This window comes from Hyaena hyaena, unplaced genomic scaffold, assembly GCF_003009895.1.
Source record: "Hyaena hyaena isolate Hyena2069 unplaced genomic scaffold, ASM300989v1 scaffold_220, whole genome shotgun sequence".
Taxonomy (NCBI): domain Eukaryota; kingdom Metazoa; phylum Chordata; class Mammalia; order Carnivora; family Hyaenidae; genus Hyaena; species Hyaena hyaena.
The window spans coordinates 2,357,517-2,375,144 of record NW_024080852.1 but is presented as its reverse complement, the minus strand read 5'-3'; the positions used below and the strand labels follow the sequence as shown (position 1 = coordinate 2,375,144).

The window sequence follows — 17,628 nt, the reverse complement described above, 5'->3', positions numbered from 1 at the left end:
GCCGAGAACCCAGAGAACGAGGCATCAGCTGAGAGACGGAATGGCAGGAGCCCAAGTCTTCTTGACCAAGAGCTACCCTAGACTCCCTGAATCGCTCCATTTGTTTAAACCACTGCTCAAGGACTTTGCACTTGCTCTGTGCAACGCAGCTGCCGTTTCATGCAGCTGAAGTCAACATTCTGTTGTGAGAGAAGAGGCCTCCTTTTTCTCTCTGTGCACTAATACTTCTGAACATCTTTTGATTCTTGCTTGGTCAAAGTAATGTCAAAGTGTAAGGCTCTCATGGGGAAACTTTGAAGATCACTCACTTTCAGTGAGCATCCAGGATATCAATCACCATTGTTCTAAAAGCCAGTTGCCAACTAGGTTTGTCCTTCAAACAAGCCTGTACTGTAGGAAAACTCTAGAACACTCTAGAAGTTTCTGAACAGGGGGAAAAAAAGGTTGAGTTGTATAAATGGGCACTTGACATTTTTACGGGGCAAAATAGTTGGAGACCAGACATCAGCTTTTGGCAAGTAAGACTGCATTTCAAAGCCACGGGACCTGGAGACAGGTCAGGGAAGTGACTGGGCCCCTGTGAGGTTGTGCATCCGGAGCCATAACTACTGTCTTGGCATGAGAGAGCTGGGGTCTCTGCAAATTCCTTTATTGATTGTTACTAGAATGTTTGTCTCGGAAATGACTTAGAAAGCTCTTTATTTGTAATAACATTGGCTTGCATCCATCATCCTAAAGGGAAATAAGGACGAAGGAAGAAATTGCGCATCCTTGGGTACTGAAAGCCCAAGAAGGAGGCCAAAACAGAAAAAGAAAAGAGCCAGAATCAAAGACCTGTCCCAAGCCACCTGGAGTTTTGTAACCTGGAGCTTCTTTTGGCTCTAGATTTACAGGACAGAGGGCTGTCCCTGATACTGAGTTCCATGAGCCACAAACATTATTAGGTCCTGCTCCTCAGTACAGAACAAGTGTACATAGTGTGACGCTGGATTCACTTATTCTAAAACACTTCTAAGCACCCAATGTGCCAGGCCACTGAACAAATTACGGCAAAGATTCATGTTCAACTTTAAAAAGAGATTCATTACTTTGCTCTTTAATAGCTGCAGATGGCAGCATAACTTAATGCATTCTGTGCTCTCCACCTACCTTTAAGACTTCGGGTTAACACATGGGAGATGATACTACACGGCCAATCGGAATCACACAGTTAAACCTCTTTGCTTGCAAAGCACCACGGTGCTTTCTCTGAAGACGCCTCGCAAATGTTATCGACAACAGAAAAAATACTCATCACGTAAGCCTCGCACAACAAAAAGTTAATTTCAGATTATAGGCACCTAATGGGCAGCGTTAACAATGAGATACATCAGACAGTAGAAAGGAATAGCTATTGTTACTATACTGTCGATATATATGATGCATGGCAAATTACTACTGGAATTTCTGGGTTTTATAAAGGAACTTCTGTTTTTGTTTTCTGGATGCTTTTAATATCATTTAATCATAGGCCTTAAAGAAAAAAAGTTTCCACTTCACCCAAAGCTTTCTGGCAGTCATGTTGTTGCTGTAACTAGGATCCTGAGTTATGTAATGTCACATACAATGTAAATTCAGGTTTCTTCACCAAGTGTTTCGAGGCCTTGGAGATGCCTGGTTTGGAAAGGAAACGAAGGCAGCTCTCTGCCAAACTGAATTTCAGAGCAAGGGGAAGAAACAAGATCTGGTTAGACTCAACCAGTGCAAGTGGACTGATTAAAGCTGCCCAAATGCAGAATCATTCAACATCATTAGGCTTATTAATTGACTGCAGATACGGAGGGGGAACAGCCTCCTTGCCAAGTGGGGACTCGTTCAGTCGCCTGTTTCCATCACTCATTCAGCCAATTCATTAAAGCCTGTTTGTTTCTCCCAGGTGCCTCGTCATGAGTTTCATTGTTTCCTTTATTGTGCTTGTTGGCTCACAGATCTCTTTCACAATTTTCCTCGGTTCCTGAATGCTCCTTAAGTACCACTTTTGTGATCAGCCCATTCGCAGCTAACTCGTGCTTTACCTCGTCTTGGATAAACGAAGTGAGGGGGAGAACCGAGAGGTGGCACCGAGGTGATAACCGAGAAGAGGCGGGGTAGGGGGGTGGGGGGAGGGGATAGGGGATGGGGGAGGGCAGAGGGAATTCCACCAGACGCCTGTGTTCCTGGAAAGAACCAGCAGGTGGTAGCAGCACTTCGTGCGAAGGCCCCAGCCCAGCGCCGTAGGACCGAAACAATAGACCCCCAAATCCTGTCCCCGGTCGGAGAAGAGGCTGGGGTGGGCGGAAAACCTTCTTCCTCGCGGCGCCCCCTCGGCTCCTCCAACCTTCCAGGCGCCTCCCAACGCCTCAGATCCCTGTGGGTAGGTTCTCCCTGGGGTGCGGGCAGAGGTGGAGCCACCCAGGGGCGCGCGACTTGCCCGGGCAATGCAAAGCCAGGCACCTACGTCTGGACTTCCCCTTTCAGACCCAGGCTTCCCAGCCCTTTGGGGAGGGTGGAGTCGGCAGCCCCAGCGTTGACCAAGATCCAGGGTCACGAAGAGGCAGAAGAGTTTAAGGCGAGGTCACAGACACTTTCGTAACCCAGATGCCCTCCCCCTTCCACTGCTGCCTGCCCATCCCCACCCCACCCCCGTACCCTCTGAGATTTCTCAGTTTGTCTCTCCCTCCACCCCCTTCTTTTCCTTCTTTCTCTTCTTCGCAGCTCACGCCCACCTTAGTTTAAACCTGAGTAGGAACTAAAACAGCGGGTTTAGTTCCTAGAGTTGAAGCAGAAACGCAGAGGTGGGGAGAGGGCGCGGGCGGTCGGGCCGGCTGCAGCGCTGCCCTGCCCTGCTCTGCCCCGCGGTGCCCTGGGCATCGGCCGCCCGCCCGGGAGCTTCGCGCCGGGGCTCCCGCGCCGGGCCCAAGGGTCTCGACACCGCGCCCCGCCGCCCGGCAGCCCGCCCCCTCCCGGCGCCCGGGTCCCCCCGCCCCGCGCGGCCGGGAGGAGGAGGCGCCCCCGCCCCGGCGCACAGGCGGGCCCAGGGCGAGCCCCGCGCCTCCACCCCGCTCTCCCCCGCGCCGGGCGCTGCGCATCGCCGCCCAGGCCGGGAGGGCGGGCTCGGCTCCCCGGAAGAGGGGAGCGGGAGGGCGGCCGCAGGGGCCGGAGAGGGGCGGGTCGGGCTGGGAGGGACGCGGAGGGGGCGGGCCGGGCTGCGCTCGCCCCTGCCGCCGCTCCAGAGCCCAGCAGCGGGCGGCGGGACCCGCGACCGAGCGCGGCGACGGCGAGCGCGACGCGGGCCCCCGCGCGATCCCTGGGCGCCCCGCCTCCAGAGCAGCCCCCGCCGCCGGCCCCCGCCCCCCGGCCGCCCCGGAGCCCCGGAGACTGCGGCGGCGAGCGGACCGGGGCCGTGGGCAGCTGGGTCCCCGCACCCCAGCGGAGACGCGCGCGGCGCGGCTCCCCCGCGGGGCCTCGGGGTGGGGGGCGCAGACCCGCGGAGCCTGCGGCCGGCGGAAGGTGAGCCCCGGGGTACCGGGCGGCGTTGAGGGGGTGGGGGGGCGGTTTGCCTGGGGACAGAGGCGTCCAGGTTTGCAAAAGTAGAGGGGCGCTTGAGACTGGGCCTCTGCAGATCCTCGGGGGCCCCCTGGGGGAGTGCTGAGTGTCCTTCCCCAAGGCGACCGTGGGTTCGTGGGGGGTGCGAAACTGGCCACCCTGGCTCCCCGACCTCTGACCGGCCGTCACTGACACCCCTGTCACCCTTGCTGCTGCGTCCCCCCCCCCCCCGTGGCTCCCGAGGCACTGCTCTGGCTCTGACTTAGGGGTCCTGATGTAGGGATCCTCACCAAGGCCGGGCTGCCAGCGTTCTGAAAAGGATTGCCCACCCCTCTGACTCCTGTGGCATCTCTCCAATCCCCACGGAGCTGGGAGGAGCGAGGCCATTGATCCCACACCTGCCCCCGGCGCCCCCACCCCCATTTGCACCCGTAAGCCTGGGAGTGGGGAGAAGGCTTGGTTCGCGCTCCCCAGCTGTAACCCCCAAGTTGCAACCAGTCTGCCGCTTGCTTCTGCCCCAGCTCCACCCCTGCGCTTCACATCTGGGTGCTTGGCCCTACCTGCGCCGCACCCCCACCCTCCCATCTTGGCTGTCTGGCACCCTCTCTCCTCCCATCCCTGGGGGAGCTGGCCTGGGCCCAGCATAGCCGATGTTGTAATGTCCCTGGCAGTGCCCGTGGAGAGAAGCGGCTGGGCCTGTTTCCAATAAGTTAAACCCGGGCCAGGCCCTCCACCCACCTGGGGAACTTGACTCCCGTTCTCCAAGGGGAGATGCTGGCTGGGTGGGAAAGTGCTGTGGCACTCAGATGTCCAGGTAATGGGCACTGCAGGGCTGAGACTTGTCATCTGTTGAGAGTGCTGTTCCCAGGGGCCGCTTGGTTCGTTCAGAGCAGTGGCCCTTTTTCCTTGCAGGAAGATGAAGGTGGGGGGCTTCCGTGTACCTACCTAGTGGCCTAGAGAGGAGGACTCCTTTGGAGTCGGTTGGTTCATGCGGGGTACGAGAAGATGCCTGGCAGTGACGGCTGTGTCACCAGAGTGCCTAGGAGCAACCGGTGGCAGTGGGCTGAGCATGGGAAGGGCAGGAACATTCCTCCTCTGGGCCAGCTGCTCTTCAGGGTCCTCACCATCTCCCGAGGGCTGAGCCCTAAGTCCCATGTCCCCGCTGCACTCCCTCCCTGCTAGGTGGATGCGGCATGGCGGGGTTTGGGGATTTGGGCAGCCTCAGTTTCCCTTTCTCTTCTTCCCTGTTCAGCTCGCTCTCCCAGCCCAGGTGTTTCCGCAGAAGTGACTCCTGGGGTAGAGAGCAGCCGGCGGACCCACTAGGGGTAGAGTAGGGACAGACCCAGGGTGAGGAGAAGGGCTCGTGGGCATCAGTGTGAGGAGCACTCTGGATCTGCTCTGATGTGCGTGCCCACGCGCACACACACTCCTCCCGGCATGCGTGCTGCTCCACATGCATCTCGCCTCACACACATTGCCTTACGTACTCTCTTACACACTTGCTCCCACGGGCACTGGCTCTTGGGGGCTTCTGCAGTCTTCCGTGTACTCCTCCTCCGCGGGCACATACTGTCCCAACATCCTCCCTTATGTCCTTTTCCAAAGCCACGCATTTCCGTGGTCAGGGCACAGCCAGAGTGGCTCAGTCTAAGTGGCTGGCTGCCACTCCCAGACACCGCCTGCATCTTCAAACCCTCCCCCAGCGCCGCAGCCTGGGAGTGGGAGGCACGTTCGTCTGCATCTGCGTGCTCTGGGGGACATTCTTGGAGGCCAGAGGCCTCAAGGGACGCAGGACTCTCCCCTGCTAGGTAACCCATGAATTGGCTTCTCCCAAGCAGAGCAGCAGGGGCCAGAAGCGCCGGACGACAGCCACCTCCTCACTGTCTGCTCCGGATGCCGCTGAGGGGATCCTTTTCAAGGCGGGAAGCCAGAGCTCCAAGAGACAGCGACTGGGACCATGTCCAAGGTGGAGGTTCAAGGGTAGAGGCAGCAGCATTAAGCTGAGCAGGGATTACCCTGGAATTTCCTGGGCGTTTAACAGAACGAGAACAGGGCCGGTGCTTCTGACCCCTCCCACGCTGACCCTGTGGCTAGCAGGTGTGAGGACCAGTCCAGCAGCCACAGGACACGTTAACCATCGGCCCCTTTGCCCTTGGGACCTCCCTTGCCCTGCTGAGCCCTGCACCTCGCCTCGCGTCTCCCAATGTCCGGACTCGCTTAGCGCTGATGCCCTTGTCCTGGGCTCTGAGCGAGCAGCCGCCTAGGTCCCCCCTTCCCCCTTGAAAGCCGCAGTCCTTTGCTTAGTATGCTGAGTAAGAGACGCGTGATAGTATCAGTGTGGCAATTTGAACTTCTTCAGAGAGAAGCTTAAAGAAAATCCAGGGATAAAAGTTATTTTGCTCATTCATTCCCAACACTACTGCCTCTTTATCTCTGCTTTCTTCTTCTAGATGAAAATCTCTAGATTATTTTGAAACCCAGAGAGAAAAGGGGGGGGGGGGTGGAGGGGAAGATTAAATGTACACATACGGTAGGTTAGTGTGGGCTTTAAAAATCTTTTCCTTTTTTTGTTTTGATGGTCGTTATGCGACTTTGTTTTAATTGTAAAATGAGATGTGCTCATAACAAGAAAACCCACTGGAAAACACGTAAGACAAAGCTAATACCCCCCTCCCTGCCATCCTTTACTTCTTCCTCCTCCAGTCACCGATTTTAACGGCCCAGTGTATTTTCTGCCATACCTTCCTCCAAGCTCATTCGGCTTCTATCACTTAATTTTTTAAGACTCATTTCGTGGATTGAGGTGCACAAACTATATTAACCCATCTCAGCTCATAAAATTATCGTATTTAACGTTTCAATTCAAGGATGGTTAATTTTTTAAATTCTTCCAGATCTACTCATTTAATGTATTTTTAAGCCTCATTTTTATAGATAACAGAACTCAGAAGCTATGATTTATAAGCTAAGAGTCTACACATTTTTCATCTTTGCCAGTTTCTGGAAACAAAACACAATTCTGATGCCTACGAACTGTCATATTTTTATAAACCAAAGAAATGTAGCAGGCTTGTGGCTGCGGTGTCTCTAGCAAAAAGATGTAAAGTGATACATGTAGAAAAGAAGCTGAGAAAAAAAATGTGAAGTCATAGAATGCAATTTTTGTCATAGGAAATTTTGTCTAATCGGTCTTATTTTCTGAGCTACCATTTTCCATCCACATGTCTGCTGCTTCTGGTGCGTTCTATTTTTCAAACCGTACAGACATCTGAAATGTGAATGTTTTCCTGATTGAGAGAAGTTTTCTGCCCTTTCATGGGTTACAGGGTCTCTAAACTGTGACCACCTCCCTTCCCGAGCTGAAGAAGACAGAGGGATCCAACCCAGGCCCACCCCCTCTGTGTTGCAAGAGCGGATGCCCTTGACTGCTTCCAGGACACGCTCCTAGACTAAAATGCAGAAGGGTGTCCTGGTCTTCAACCACTGAAGGCACCTTTGAAAATCAAGTTCTAAGTTCTGCTTGTTTAGTATTCCAGGCATGTGGATGGAGCTGCGTGTTCTTGTCACTTACATTTCTGCCTTTGAAACTTCTTTCAAAAGAATCTGCTGTGGTAGGAATTAGCTGACAGCAGTTTCTTCCATATCTTAAAGTTTCCTCTTTCCTTGTTTTTATTCTTGATTTGGAGACACGCCCAAGTTCCTTTTATGTATTAAAAAAGAAAAGACTTGAGTTTATCTGGGTTTGGGGTTTTTTTGGGTTTTTTTTTTGTTTGTTTGTTTTTGATAAGCAACTATTGACTTAGCCTCTCAGTCTCACTCAACCACAATTGTTGTTGTTGTTGTTCCTAAAGGAACTTGTTTGTAGCCTTCAATCTTCTGGATCCAAATCTAAAAGAGGTCCCTTCAGACAGCAAGGGACGCTTCTGGGTACTTGAAGATCCTCAACCATTTTTTTAATGAATATCTTTGTTCTTGGTAAAAAAAATTTTATGAAAAATTTAAAGTGGCAATCCACACGCGGTATCTCCATTTAATTCTTTTCTTTCTGATGCCTCTTGAGGACAGAAGCTGAGTGGCTTTAACGTGTTCCCTAATTGCTTTTGCTCTTTTCTGGATCCTCTGGAGAGAGGCCAGCTTCATGTTGTCATTAGGATGCACGCTGGGGCTGTGCATACACGCCCTATTGCAGCCACAAGCCACTGTGTTGCTTATATTTGTGGGTCATCAAAGCAAATACTTTGCCATTCTTTGTCTTCTAGAATGTTCCATACTGCACAGCAGATATGATCTGCAGTACATCTCTTCCCTCTCGTTTTGCTGTCTGCCCCCCCAATTCATTGAGATGCATCCAAAGTGTTTATTATTCCTTCTCCATGATTATTTTTCTAGTTACAAGTTGAAGAAGACACAGTGCTTACAGTTTTTTCTTTGTACAGATCCCAGAATCCATCCATCTTCTGCCTGAAAGAGGCTATTTTAGAGAATATCTGCTGGGCAAATGATATAATAGCTTTCCTTGTTTAAAGACATTTTGCTGGCATTTTCAGTTCTTGATAACAGCGTTCCTAAAGACCCTATGGCGCTGGCCAGAGTCTGCTCGGCCTTCGTGTAACAAGCATGACTCCAAATGCAGCTACAACATGAGTTCCTTCCGGATGTTTATCAAACAGCCACCGGTGACGGGGCCATGCTTTTTTACTTCACGGTCTCCCTGTTCTTCTTTGAAGCATTTAATCCATGAACAATTCTAGCTGCATTTAGGACAGAATTTGCAGAGATCCTGTGTTTCTTAGGAATAACTTCCCATCTGGCAATGCTTTCTTTCTTTGCCGGCTTTATTGAGATACTGTTGACATGTACCGTTGTGCAAGGTTAAGGTGTCCAACCAGGTGATTTGGAAATGCTTCTTACTAGCTGTGTGCTAGATGCAATAGCTTAAACTCTGTCTCCCAAGCAGGGTTCTAGTGGCATGAAAGGGAAATTTCAGTGGCTGATGGGCAGAGACCCATTATGCATCAGCCCATACGGCTGCAGAAGCTGTGCCTTTTCATGATACCCACATGGAGATGACACTGAAGGCTTCATCTTGCAACAGAGCCAGTGTTACCAGGAGAAATTAGATTAGCAGGAATCAAATTATGATTTTCTTATTTATCTACGTTAAATAATGTAATAGTTTGAGTTTGACTTCATTATGAAATGTGCGGTTTTCAATAATGGTGTGGATCACCTGGCCACGACTAAGAGTCTCCGATTGCTTTCTTCTTTCTCTCTCTCAGTTTGATGGCTTTGAACAACCTGCCTCTTATTTTCTTCTTAACAGACATAAATGGAATGTACTGCTCTTGTCCATGCAACTCGCAGACTTTTGAGGCTCAGTCAAAAGGAGAGAAATGGGTCACCACTAATCTCTAGACCAATGAGCAAAGGCAGGTCTGAGCCCAGGTGTCTTCACTGTGACCCTGGAGATGGTCATGCCCCGCCCCCCGTCATGTGCTTGTGAGCTGTGGGGGGTGTGCTTGTACGGGGAGGGCCCTTTTAGGTTACCAGTTGGGAACATACTTTATGCCGTTCTGCATGGACTACCTACCCTTGGAAATTATTTTCATAATCAGTGCGTAAACAATTGTCCTCATTCTTTTTTAAGGTTGTGCCATAATTTATTAACTATCTTCCTATTGATAAGCACTCTACAGGTTTTTCCCTTACAAACAATTCTGCAATAAATATCCGTGTTTGAACTTCTGTGCAAACAGATCCAAGGATAGAGTACCAGGGCGCCTGGGTGGCTCAGTCGCTCTAGCGTCCCACTTCGGCTCAGGTCGTGATCTCACGGTTTGTGAGTCTGAGCCCCGAGTCGGGCTCTGTGTTGTCAGCCTAGAGCCAGGAGCCTGCTTCGGATTCTCTGTCTCCCTCTCTCTGTTCCTGCCCCACTAGCACTCTGTCTCTCTCTCAAAAATAAATGTTTAAAAAAAAGATACAGTCCCTAAAGGACAAACTCTCAGAAGTGAAGTTGCTAGCTAGACATCGCCAAACGTCCTTCCAAGAGGAAATACCCGTGTGAACTTAGAATCTAGACAGCCTGCTTCTCATACTTTCCTTAACCCAAGGCATTTTTAATCTCCTACGGCAAGATGGCATGCCTCTGTTGTTTCCCCAGTCTGTCCTTTCATTGTGAGCAAACTAGACGCATTTTTTCATCTATATGGCATACATTTATTTGTCTGTAAGCCATAGAAGTGTGCCCCGTGTGGACAGAGGACCTTTGTTCACAAATGTAGGCATGCCAGACCCACAGATCCCTACCCCTTCTCTATGCTGGCTCTCTTATCAGACGGCATCTTTACGCCTATGCTCTCCGTGTGTCTGTCCCCCACCCTCCCTCCCGTCATACCCCACGGCTCTTTCCTGTGCTCCCTCTCGCTTCACTGCCTCTTTGCAACGTCTAGGGTGTCCAGGTCTGATGTGGGTCAGGAGGTGTTGGGGGGGTGAATCATGTGTCCTTAGGGAAGGAGCAGCTTTCTATTATTCTCGTTTTAATGAGAAGAATCTTCTGATTTCCTATGCAGGGTGACCGTAGGAGGAGGAGAGGAGAGGAAATGAAGAGAAAGAACTGAAATAGCTCCTTCCAGAAGAAAAGAGTAAGGTTGGCCCAGAACTACCCTGTGCTCTAAGAGGGAGGGCTGCAAGAAATGTTCAGAGATGGCTCACCTGTGGGAAGGAGGGAGGGAGTGACCCGTCACGTGGCCCTCTGAGATGGCGGACGTGGCACAGGTCGGGAGAGAGTCGGCTTCCTACAGACCCTTACCCCGAGGTTGGTGCTGGGGTGGTTCGAGAGCCACACGACAGGACGCAGAGTCAGGATGTGGGGTCTGGGCCATCTGTGGAGCCACGGGGTTCCCTGCCACCTGCCTCTTCTGGTCCTGTGGTGTCTCCCTAGGAAACAAGCTCGGCAGCAGACCCCCAGTCTTACAAAGCAGCAGCCCTGCCCGGGAGCAGGGTGGTGGCCAGGGCAATGGTGGGAGCCCCGAAGATGCCCCATGGCTGCTGAGGGGGCCGCCCAGTCAGGGAGCGGAGTGGCGGGCATGGTGTGCAGTCTCTGGGTCCTGGGGCTGGCGTCCTCAGTTCTGGCTCTGGAAGGTAAGAGGGAGGGGAGGCTGGAGAATTCCCTACCTGCCAGGGAAGTGGGAGAGATTCAGAAAAGGCAGAAAAGCGTGAAGACGTCAAGAAGGGGACAAGTACGGGGAAGGTTTCAGAGAAGGGCTCCTGACAGACAGCTGTGTCCCTGCTGGTGAATTCGAAGGACCAGGCAGGGAAAGTCCTGTCTTCCCCATGGGAACGTGGTGAGGGTGAGCAGTACCGGCTGGAGGCTTGGCCGTTGAGCGCCCCTTCTTATCTCTGGGCAGAGGTGCTGCTGGACACCACCGGAGAGACCTCGGAGATTGGCTGGCTCACCTACCCACAAGGTGGGGTGAGTGTCACTCTGGCATTCCCGACCCCAGGGCACCTCCCCGACCCCGCTCCTGGAGCGTGGGATGTGGGAAGGAATCCCTGAGTAGAGGCTAAAGGGGTAAGACTCGTTCTCCCTAGAGGACCAGGACTTCGGGGTATACTTACCCTGCTCTCCCTGCGGCTAATGGCGTCTTCCCGTCTGCGCCCCCTGCAGTGGGACGAAGTGAGCGTTCTGGATGACCAGCGACGCCTGACTCGCACCTTCGAGGCGTGCCACGTGGCAGGGGCCCCTCCAGGCACCGGGCAAGACAACTGGCTGCAGACACACTTCGTGGAGCGACGAGGAGCACAGAGGGCACACATCCGACTCCACTTCTCCGTGCGGGCATGTGCCAGCCTGGGCGTGGCCGGAGGCACCTGCCGGGAGACCTTCACGCTTTACTACCGCCAGGCGGAGGAGCCCGATGGCCCCGACGGCATTTCCTCCTGGCACCTCAAACGCTGGACCAAGGTGGACACCATCGCAGCGGACGAGAGCTTCCCGGCCGCCTCGGCGTGGGCCGTGGACCCACACGGCGCCGGGCAGCGGGCCGGGCTGCAGCTCAATGTCAAAGAGAGGAGCTTCGGCCCCCTCACCCAGCGTGGCTTCTACGTGGCCTTCCAGGACACGGGGGCCTGCCTGGCCCTCGTGGCGGTCAAGCTCTTCTCCTACGCCTGCCCCTCCGTTCTACGCGCCTTTGCCTCCTTCCCTGAGACGCAGGCCAGTGGGGCCGGAGGCGCCTCCCTGGTGGCCGCTGTGGGCACCTGTGTGGCTCACGCGGAGCCAGAGGAAGATGGAGCGGGGGGCCAGGCAGGGGGGAGCCCCCCCAGGCTGCACTGCAATGGGGAGGGCAAGTGGATGGTAGCCGTTGGGGGCTGCCGCTGCCAGCCAGGGCACCAGCCAGCCCGCGGAGACAAGGCCTGCGAAGGTGAGCTGCTGCACCTGTACACTTGCCCGAGGTCTCCCCACCTGTCCCCCAGCCTTTGGGCGCCTCTGCTGAATACCCCACACTTCACTTTTGTCCCCAAAAGGTCAGGAATCAGCTGTTTTAGGAGAAGACTCTTGTTTTCTCCAGACTGATTTTCTAGACCACACAAATTTGGTGTCATATGCTCATCTCGAATTTCTGGAACCTTCTGGAGACTTCCATATTGCTGAGCCTCCTAGGGCTGCAGGCCTGGGAAGTGGTGGAGATCACGCTCGTGGGTTATCTGGGGCTGGATCCTTTGTCCTATTTGCCACGTAATTAGGAAGGGATCCTCACAGGGCCAGGTGACCAGGATGCAGGTAGGAGAAGGCAGTGGATACCAGCCGAGGGGAATGCTTCCGTTGCAGGGTAGAGGCTGCGGAAGGCCTCTGCAGAGGGAGGCTACGCAGTCAAGCCAGACACCTGTATCAGGGGCTTGTGCCGCTCATAGTCCCCACTGCACCTCACTTTTCCATTGATGGAAATAACAGTTCCCACCCCCAGTGACCAGATGGAAGTAATCTGCCTGAGTGAGGGGAAGAGGGAAGAGCGGGGCGGGAGGTAGGTGTCAGCAGGAAAGCAGAGACTCCCCTGGGGAGTGGAAGGCCGGGTGGGTGCCTCTGTGACCGGCACGGGGGCTCCAGAGGCGGCGAGATGGGTGAACCTGACGTCCTCACCCTGTTCCGCCCCGCAGCCTGCCCTGCGGGCTCCTACAAGGCCGCGGCTGGGAACGCCCCCTGCTTGCCCTGCCCAGCCCGCAGCCACGCCCCCGACCCTGCGGCCCCTGTTTGCCCCTGCCTCGAGGGCTTCTACAGGGCCAGCTCCGACCCCCCAGAGGCCCCCTGCACTGGTGAGTCTCCCGGCAGCCCAGGGGGTAGAGATGGGACTGGGGGCGGGCAGAGAAGGGGGAGCCCGAGGGCTACGCAGTGGGGCTGGCGTGCATCTGCAGTGACTTTTCTCCTGTTCCCTCATTTTCTCCCTCCCTGCTTCACACCTCCTCCTCACCCTGACCCCGTCTGCGCTGGCCCACCTCCACCCCCTCCTCCTGCCGCCTCTGCTTTGTGGCCCCACTCCGTGCTCTCTGCCTCCTCCTCTCTGGGCTCCCCTGCCTCCTTGGTCCTCATCACCCCCACCCCTCCTCCCTCACCTCTACCCCCACCCCCACGACGACTCCTTCCTTCCGTGGCCCTCCTCCATGCCCCGCTCCCCCACCGGCCTTCCCAGGCCCGCCTTCGGCTCCGCGGGAGCTTTGGTTCGAGGTGCAAGGCTCAGTGCTCATGCTGCACTGGCGCCTGCCTCAGGAGCTGGGGGGGCGAGGGGACCTGCTCTTCAATGTCGTGTGCAAGGAATGCGGAGGCCACCAGGAGCCTGGCACGGGCACCCCGGGCGCTTGTCGCCGCTGCAGGGATGAGGTGCACTTTGACCCCCGCCAGAGGGGCCTGACTGAGAGCCGAGTGTTAGTTGGGGGCCTCCGGGCACATGTGCCCTACGTCCTGGAGGTGCAGGCTGTGAACGGGGTGTCAGAGCTCAGCCCTGACCCTCCCCAGGCTGCCGCCATCAATGTCAGCACCAGCCACGCAGGTGAGCCTTTTACTCTTCCTGATGCCTTGCCCGGCCTCCTGAGAGCCCCTTCCCCCTTCTCCTGCTGCCTAGACCTCTGGAAACCCTCCTACTAACCCCCCACACTCCAGTTCCCTCTGCAGTGCCTGCGTTGCACCAGGTGAGCCGGGCATCCAACAGCATCACGGTGTCCTGGCCACAGCCAGACCAGACTAACGGGAATATCCTGGACTATCAGCTCCGCTACTATGACCAGGTCGGGGGGGGGGTTGTCCAGCAGGGCTGGGGGAGCTCCCCGTGCCCCACCGTGGGGACAGGTGTGGGCGAGAGGTGCCGGGAAGCCTGAGGGGTGTGAGCAGGGGTGACGGTCTGGGCCTGGGCAGCAGTGAGTGAACGGCTGTCACCCCCAGGCAGAAGATGAATCCCACTCCTTCACCCTGACCAGCGAGACCAACACGGCCACGGTGACGCAGCTGAGCCCTGGCCACATCTATGGCTTCCAGGTGCGGGCGCGGACCGCCGCAGGCCACGGCCCCTATGGGGGCAAGGTCTATTTCCAGACGCTGCCTCAAGGTGAGAGGAAGCCTGGATGGGGAGGGGGCAGCGCCGGGAACGGTGAGGAGAGGCCAGGGGCCCTCCAGGCCTTGAACCCTCACCCAGCACCCTCCAGACTAGAGGCTGAGGATAGTTCCGGGGCCAAGTGGCTGGCCTTTGGGTGTGTGGGCAGCCATGAGCAGGTGCAGGGGGGCCGGGGTATGTAGGTGTGTGTGCAGGGGAGGCCTTACCCACGTGTGATCCTGGGTGGCTGGTTCCGCAGGTGAGCTGTCCACCCAGCTGCCCGAGAGACTCTCCTTGGTAATCGGGTCCATCCTGGGGGCCTTGGCCTTCCTCCTGCTGGCTGCCATCACCGTGCTGGCTGTTGTGTTCCGGAGGTGAGCCCCTCCCAGCCGTGTCCGACCACCACTCACCCCGCGGCACAGCCCCACATCTTGGCAGCCCCACAGCCCGCTGAAGAACCCCCCACCAGCGCCCGCCTCCCACCACCCGGCCCTTTCCTGTGGGGCCCGTGCCCAGGTGGGAAGGAAGGATCACAGATCCCTGTCTGGAGGGTGGCCTGCATGGGGGCCGAAATGGGGGAGGCAGAGGAGTGAGTCATTCCAGGACTCTGGTTTGTCCTCAGGAAGCGGCGTGGGACGGGCTACACAGAGCAACTGCAGCAGTACAGCAGCCCAGGTGTGGGGGTGGGGGGGGCCGGGCCGGGGCCGGGGGCTCCCAGACCGAGAGCTGGGGGCCGACCACAGCAGGCAAGGCCAGCTCTCCCCCGAGGTTGAGGGGAAGCCCTGGCTACCGCCTTTGTAGGGAAGAGGGCATGCCCCGGGTGTGCGGGCAGCCTGGCCCTGCACCACGCCCTCCTAACGCACCCCATTTGCCTACAGGGATTGGGGTGAAGTATTACATTGACCCTTCCACCTACGAGGACCCCTGCCAGGCCATCCGAGAGTTTACCAGGGAGGTGGATCCTGCATATATCAAGATCGAGGAGGTCATAGGGGCAGGTGTGCGGGGGCAGAGGCAGGGAGTGCGAGGGCCCGGGATCCCGTCTCACCGGGGCAGGACACCCTGAGCGCCAGCCCTTCCTCCCCACTCTCCGCCCTACACCTGCTCTCCCAGGCTCCTTTGGAGAAGTACGCAGGGGCCGCCTGCAGCCCCGAGGACGGCGGGAACAGGCCGTGGCCATCCAGGCGCTGTGGGCTGGAGGCGCCGAGAGCCTCCAGATGACCTTTCTGGGCCAGGCTGCGGTTCTGGGCCAGTTCCAGCACCCCAACATCCTGCGGCTGGAGGGCGTGGTCACCAAGAGCCGGCCCCTCATGGTGCTGACGGAGCTCATGGAGCTGGGCCCCCTGGACAGCTTCCTCAGGGTCAGTCCAGCCTGGGGGCGGGCCGGAGGGAGGCCTTGGGTCCAGGGAGGTTTACAGTTCTCAGCTGTCCCGGACACAGGAGACAGAGCCCTGTCTCTTTGCTCCCCTAGCCCCGCTGGTCTTCGTCCTTCAGCCCCAGGCCATTTTCTGGTTCCCCGATCCCCACTCCCGCTCACACTAACCCCTGCCGGGCTGTGCAGCAGGCCAGGGATTCGCGCCCCGCTGCTGGAGGCTGAACCCTGCGCCCTGCCCCTCAGCAGCGGGAGGGCCAGTTCAGCAGCCTGCAGCTGGTGGCCATGCAGCGGGGAGTGGCCGCGGCCATGCAGTACCTGTCCAGCTTCGCCTTCGTGCACCGTGCCCTCTCTGCCCACAGCGTGCTGGTGAACAGCCACCTGGTGTGCAAAGTGGCTCGTCTCGGCCACAGTCCTCAGGTGAGAGCACTGCGGGGCGGGGGGGCGGGGGAGGAGGGGGCGGGGCTCAGCCTTTTCCAGAGGGTGCTGGAGGCCGAGCTGTGATCCGGGGTGTGAACCACCAGTGGCACACCGTGGTGTCTGAAGGGATGGAACCCCCCACCCCCCCCACCCCGAGCTCCATCCAGGAGAGAACGCCGGGCAGACATCTGAGCACACAGCAGTTGCTCAGTTAATGTGGCCACTGCACTAATTATTGCTACTGTTACTTCCAACCCCACCCCTCAGGGCCCAAGTTGTATGCTTCGATGGGCAGCCCCAGAGGTCATCGCTCACGGAAAACATACAACGTCCAGTGACGTCTGGAGCTTTGGGATAGTCATGTGGGAAGTAATGAGCTATGGAGAGAGGCCCTACTGGGACATGAGTGACCAGGAGGTGAGCTCTCGACCTAGACCTTGCTGATCCCCCATCCCCATCCTTCCAATCCACCAGCCTCACAGACTCGTACGTTCTGAGCCTCTATTCTCTAATCCGCTCACATAAGAAGTTCTCTTGGCTTCCATATTGTTAAGTCCCTTCCCCACCCTAACTTCCTGCTCCGCCTGATCCCAGCCCACCCACTAACCTAACCAGCAAGATACTGCCTTCCACCAGCAGGAGCTTCTCATCACCGCCATCCTCCTCTAACCCCCAGGTGCTAAATGCAATAGAACAGGAGTTCCGGCTTCCCCCACCTCCAGGCTGCCCTCCTGGACTACATCTGCTTATGCTAGACACTTGGCAGAAGGACCGTACCCAGCGGCCCCATTTTGACCAGCTGGTGGCCGCGTTTGACAAGATGATCCGAAAGCCAGACACTCTACAGGCTGACGGGGGCCCTGGGGACAGGTCTGGAGATGGGGACTGGAGCCTGGGACAGCCAGGGAGGGTGGATACAAACTGAAAACCAACCGAGGAGAGGGGAGTAGAATGAAGGGGAGACTTTGACACCCCCTCCCCCCACTTAGACCTTCCCAGGCCCTCCTGAACCCCGTGGCCCTGGACTTTCCTTCTCTGGACTCGCCCCAGGCCTGGCTTTCGGCCATTGGACTGGAATGCTACCAAGATAACTTCTCCAAGTTTGGCCTCTGCACCTTCACTGATGTGGCCCAGCTGAGCCTGGAGTAAGCAGGGAGCGTGGTGGGGTGGGGATTCCTCTGGGCCCCGGGCCAGGGGTCACGCCGGGGACCTCCGAGAAGCCGGCCCAGACGTGATGCCCTCCTTCCCCACCAGAGACCTGCCTGCCCTGGGCATCACCCTGGCCGGCCACCAGAAGAAACTGCTATACAACATTCAGCTCCTGCAGCAGCACCTGACGCGGCCGGGCTCAGTGGAGGTCTGAGGCCCGGGCTCCAGCTGTGCACGGGCGGGCGATGCCCTGGACGGCCCTGGACGTAGGTCCCAGGAGCCACATGCGATGTGAGAGCCAGTCTCTGTCTCGGTCTCCTCCAGAGTGCCTGCCACACTACACCCGACCCCCCCGGAAGCCTCGATCCCTAGTCCTCCTCCGCCCTCCTCCACCCTCCCCTGCATTAAAGGGAAAGAAGAAACTTTGCCAGGTGGTAGTGTGGTGAGGGCCGAACCTGCGAGGAAGGGCTGGGAAGGCCCTGGAGGAGGAGCCCAGGGCCACTGCCTGCAGGCAACGTGGCAGAGCTGAATGCGCCGGGGAGCAGA

General features: G+C 56.8%; 1 protein-coding gene across 3 annotated transcripts; it reads left to right on the top strand.

The window, feature by feature from the left end:
* The first annotated feature begins 3,407 nt into the window (after positions 1 to 3,407).
* Positions 3,408 to 17,508, top strand: EPHB6 (EPH receptor B6). 3 transcript variants are annotated; one of them, XM_039243051.1, is made up of 18 exons: positions 3,408 to 3,528; positions 10,134 to 10,205; positions 10,505 to 10,704; positions 10,971 to 11,035; positions 11,231 to 11,984; positions 12,718 to 12,873; positions 13,248 to 13,604; positions 13,715 to 13,839; positions 13,994 to 14,156; positions 14,401 to 14,515; positions 14,764 to 14,816; positions 15,020 to 15,139; positions 15,255 to 15,502; positions 15,760 to 15,933; positions 16,201 to 16,350; positions 16,610 to 16,803; positions 16,923 to 17,078; positions 17,188 to 17,508. In XM_039243051.1, the coding sequence occupies exons 3-18, from the start codon at positions 10,605 to 10,607 to the stop codon at positions 17,294 to 17,296; spliced, it is 3,039 nt and encodes a 1,012-aa protein (XP_039098982.1). In that variant the 5' UTR covers positions 3,408 to 3,528; positions 10,134 to 10,205; positions 10,505 to 10,604; the 3' UTR covers positions 17,297 to 17,508. The 3 variants fall into 3 exon arrangements, with proteins under 3 accessions (XP_039098982.1, XP_039098983.1, XP_039098981.1); XM_039243052.1 differs by having other exon boundaries at positions 10,134 to 10,210; positions 15,763 to 15,933; XM_039243050.1 differs by having other exon boundaries at positions 10,134 to 10,210.
* Positions 17,509 to 17,628: the final 120 nt, after the last annotated feature.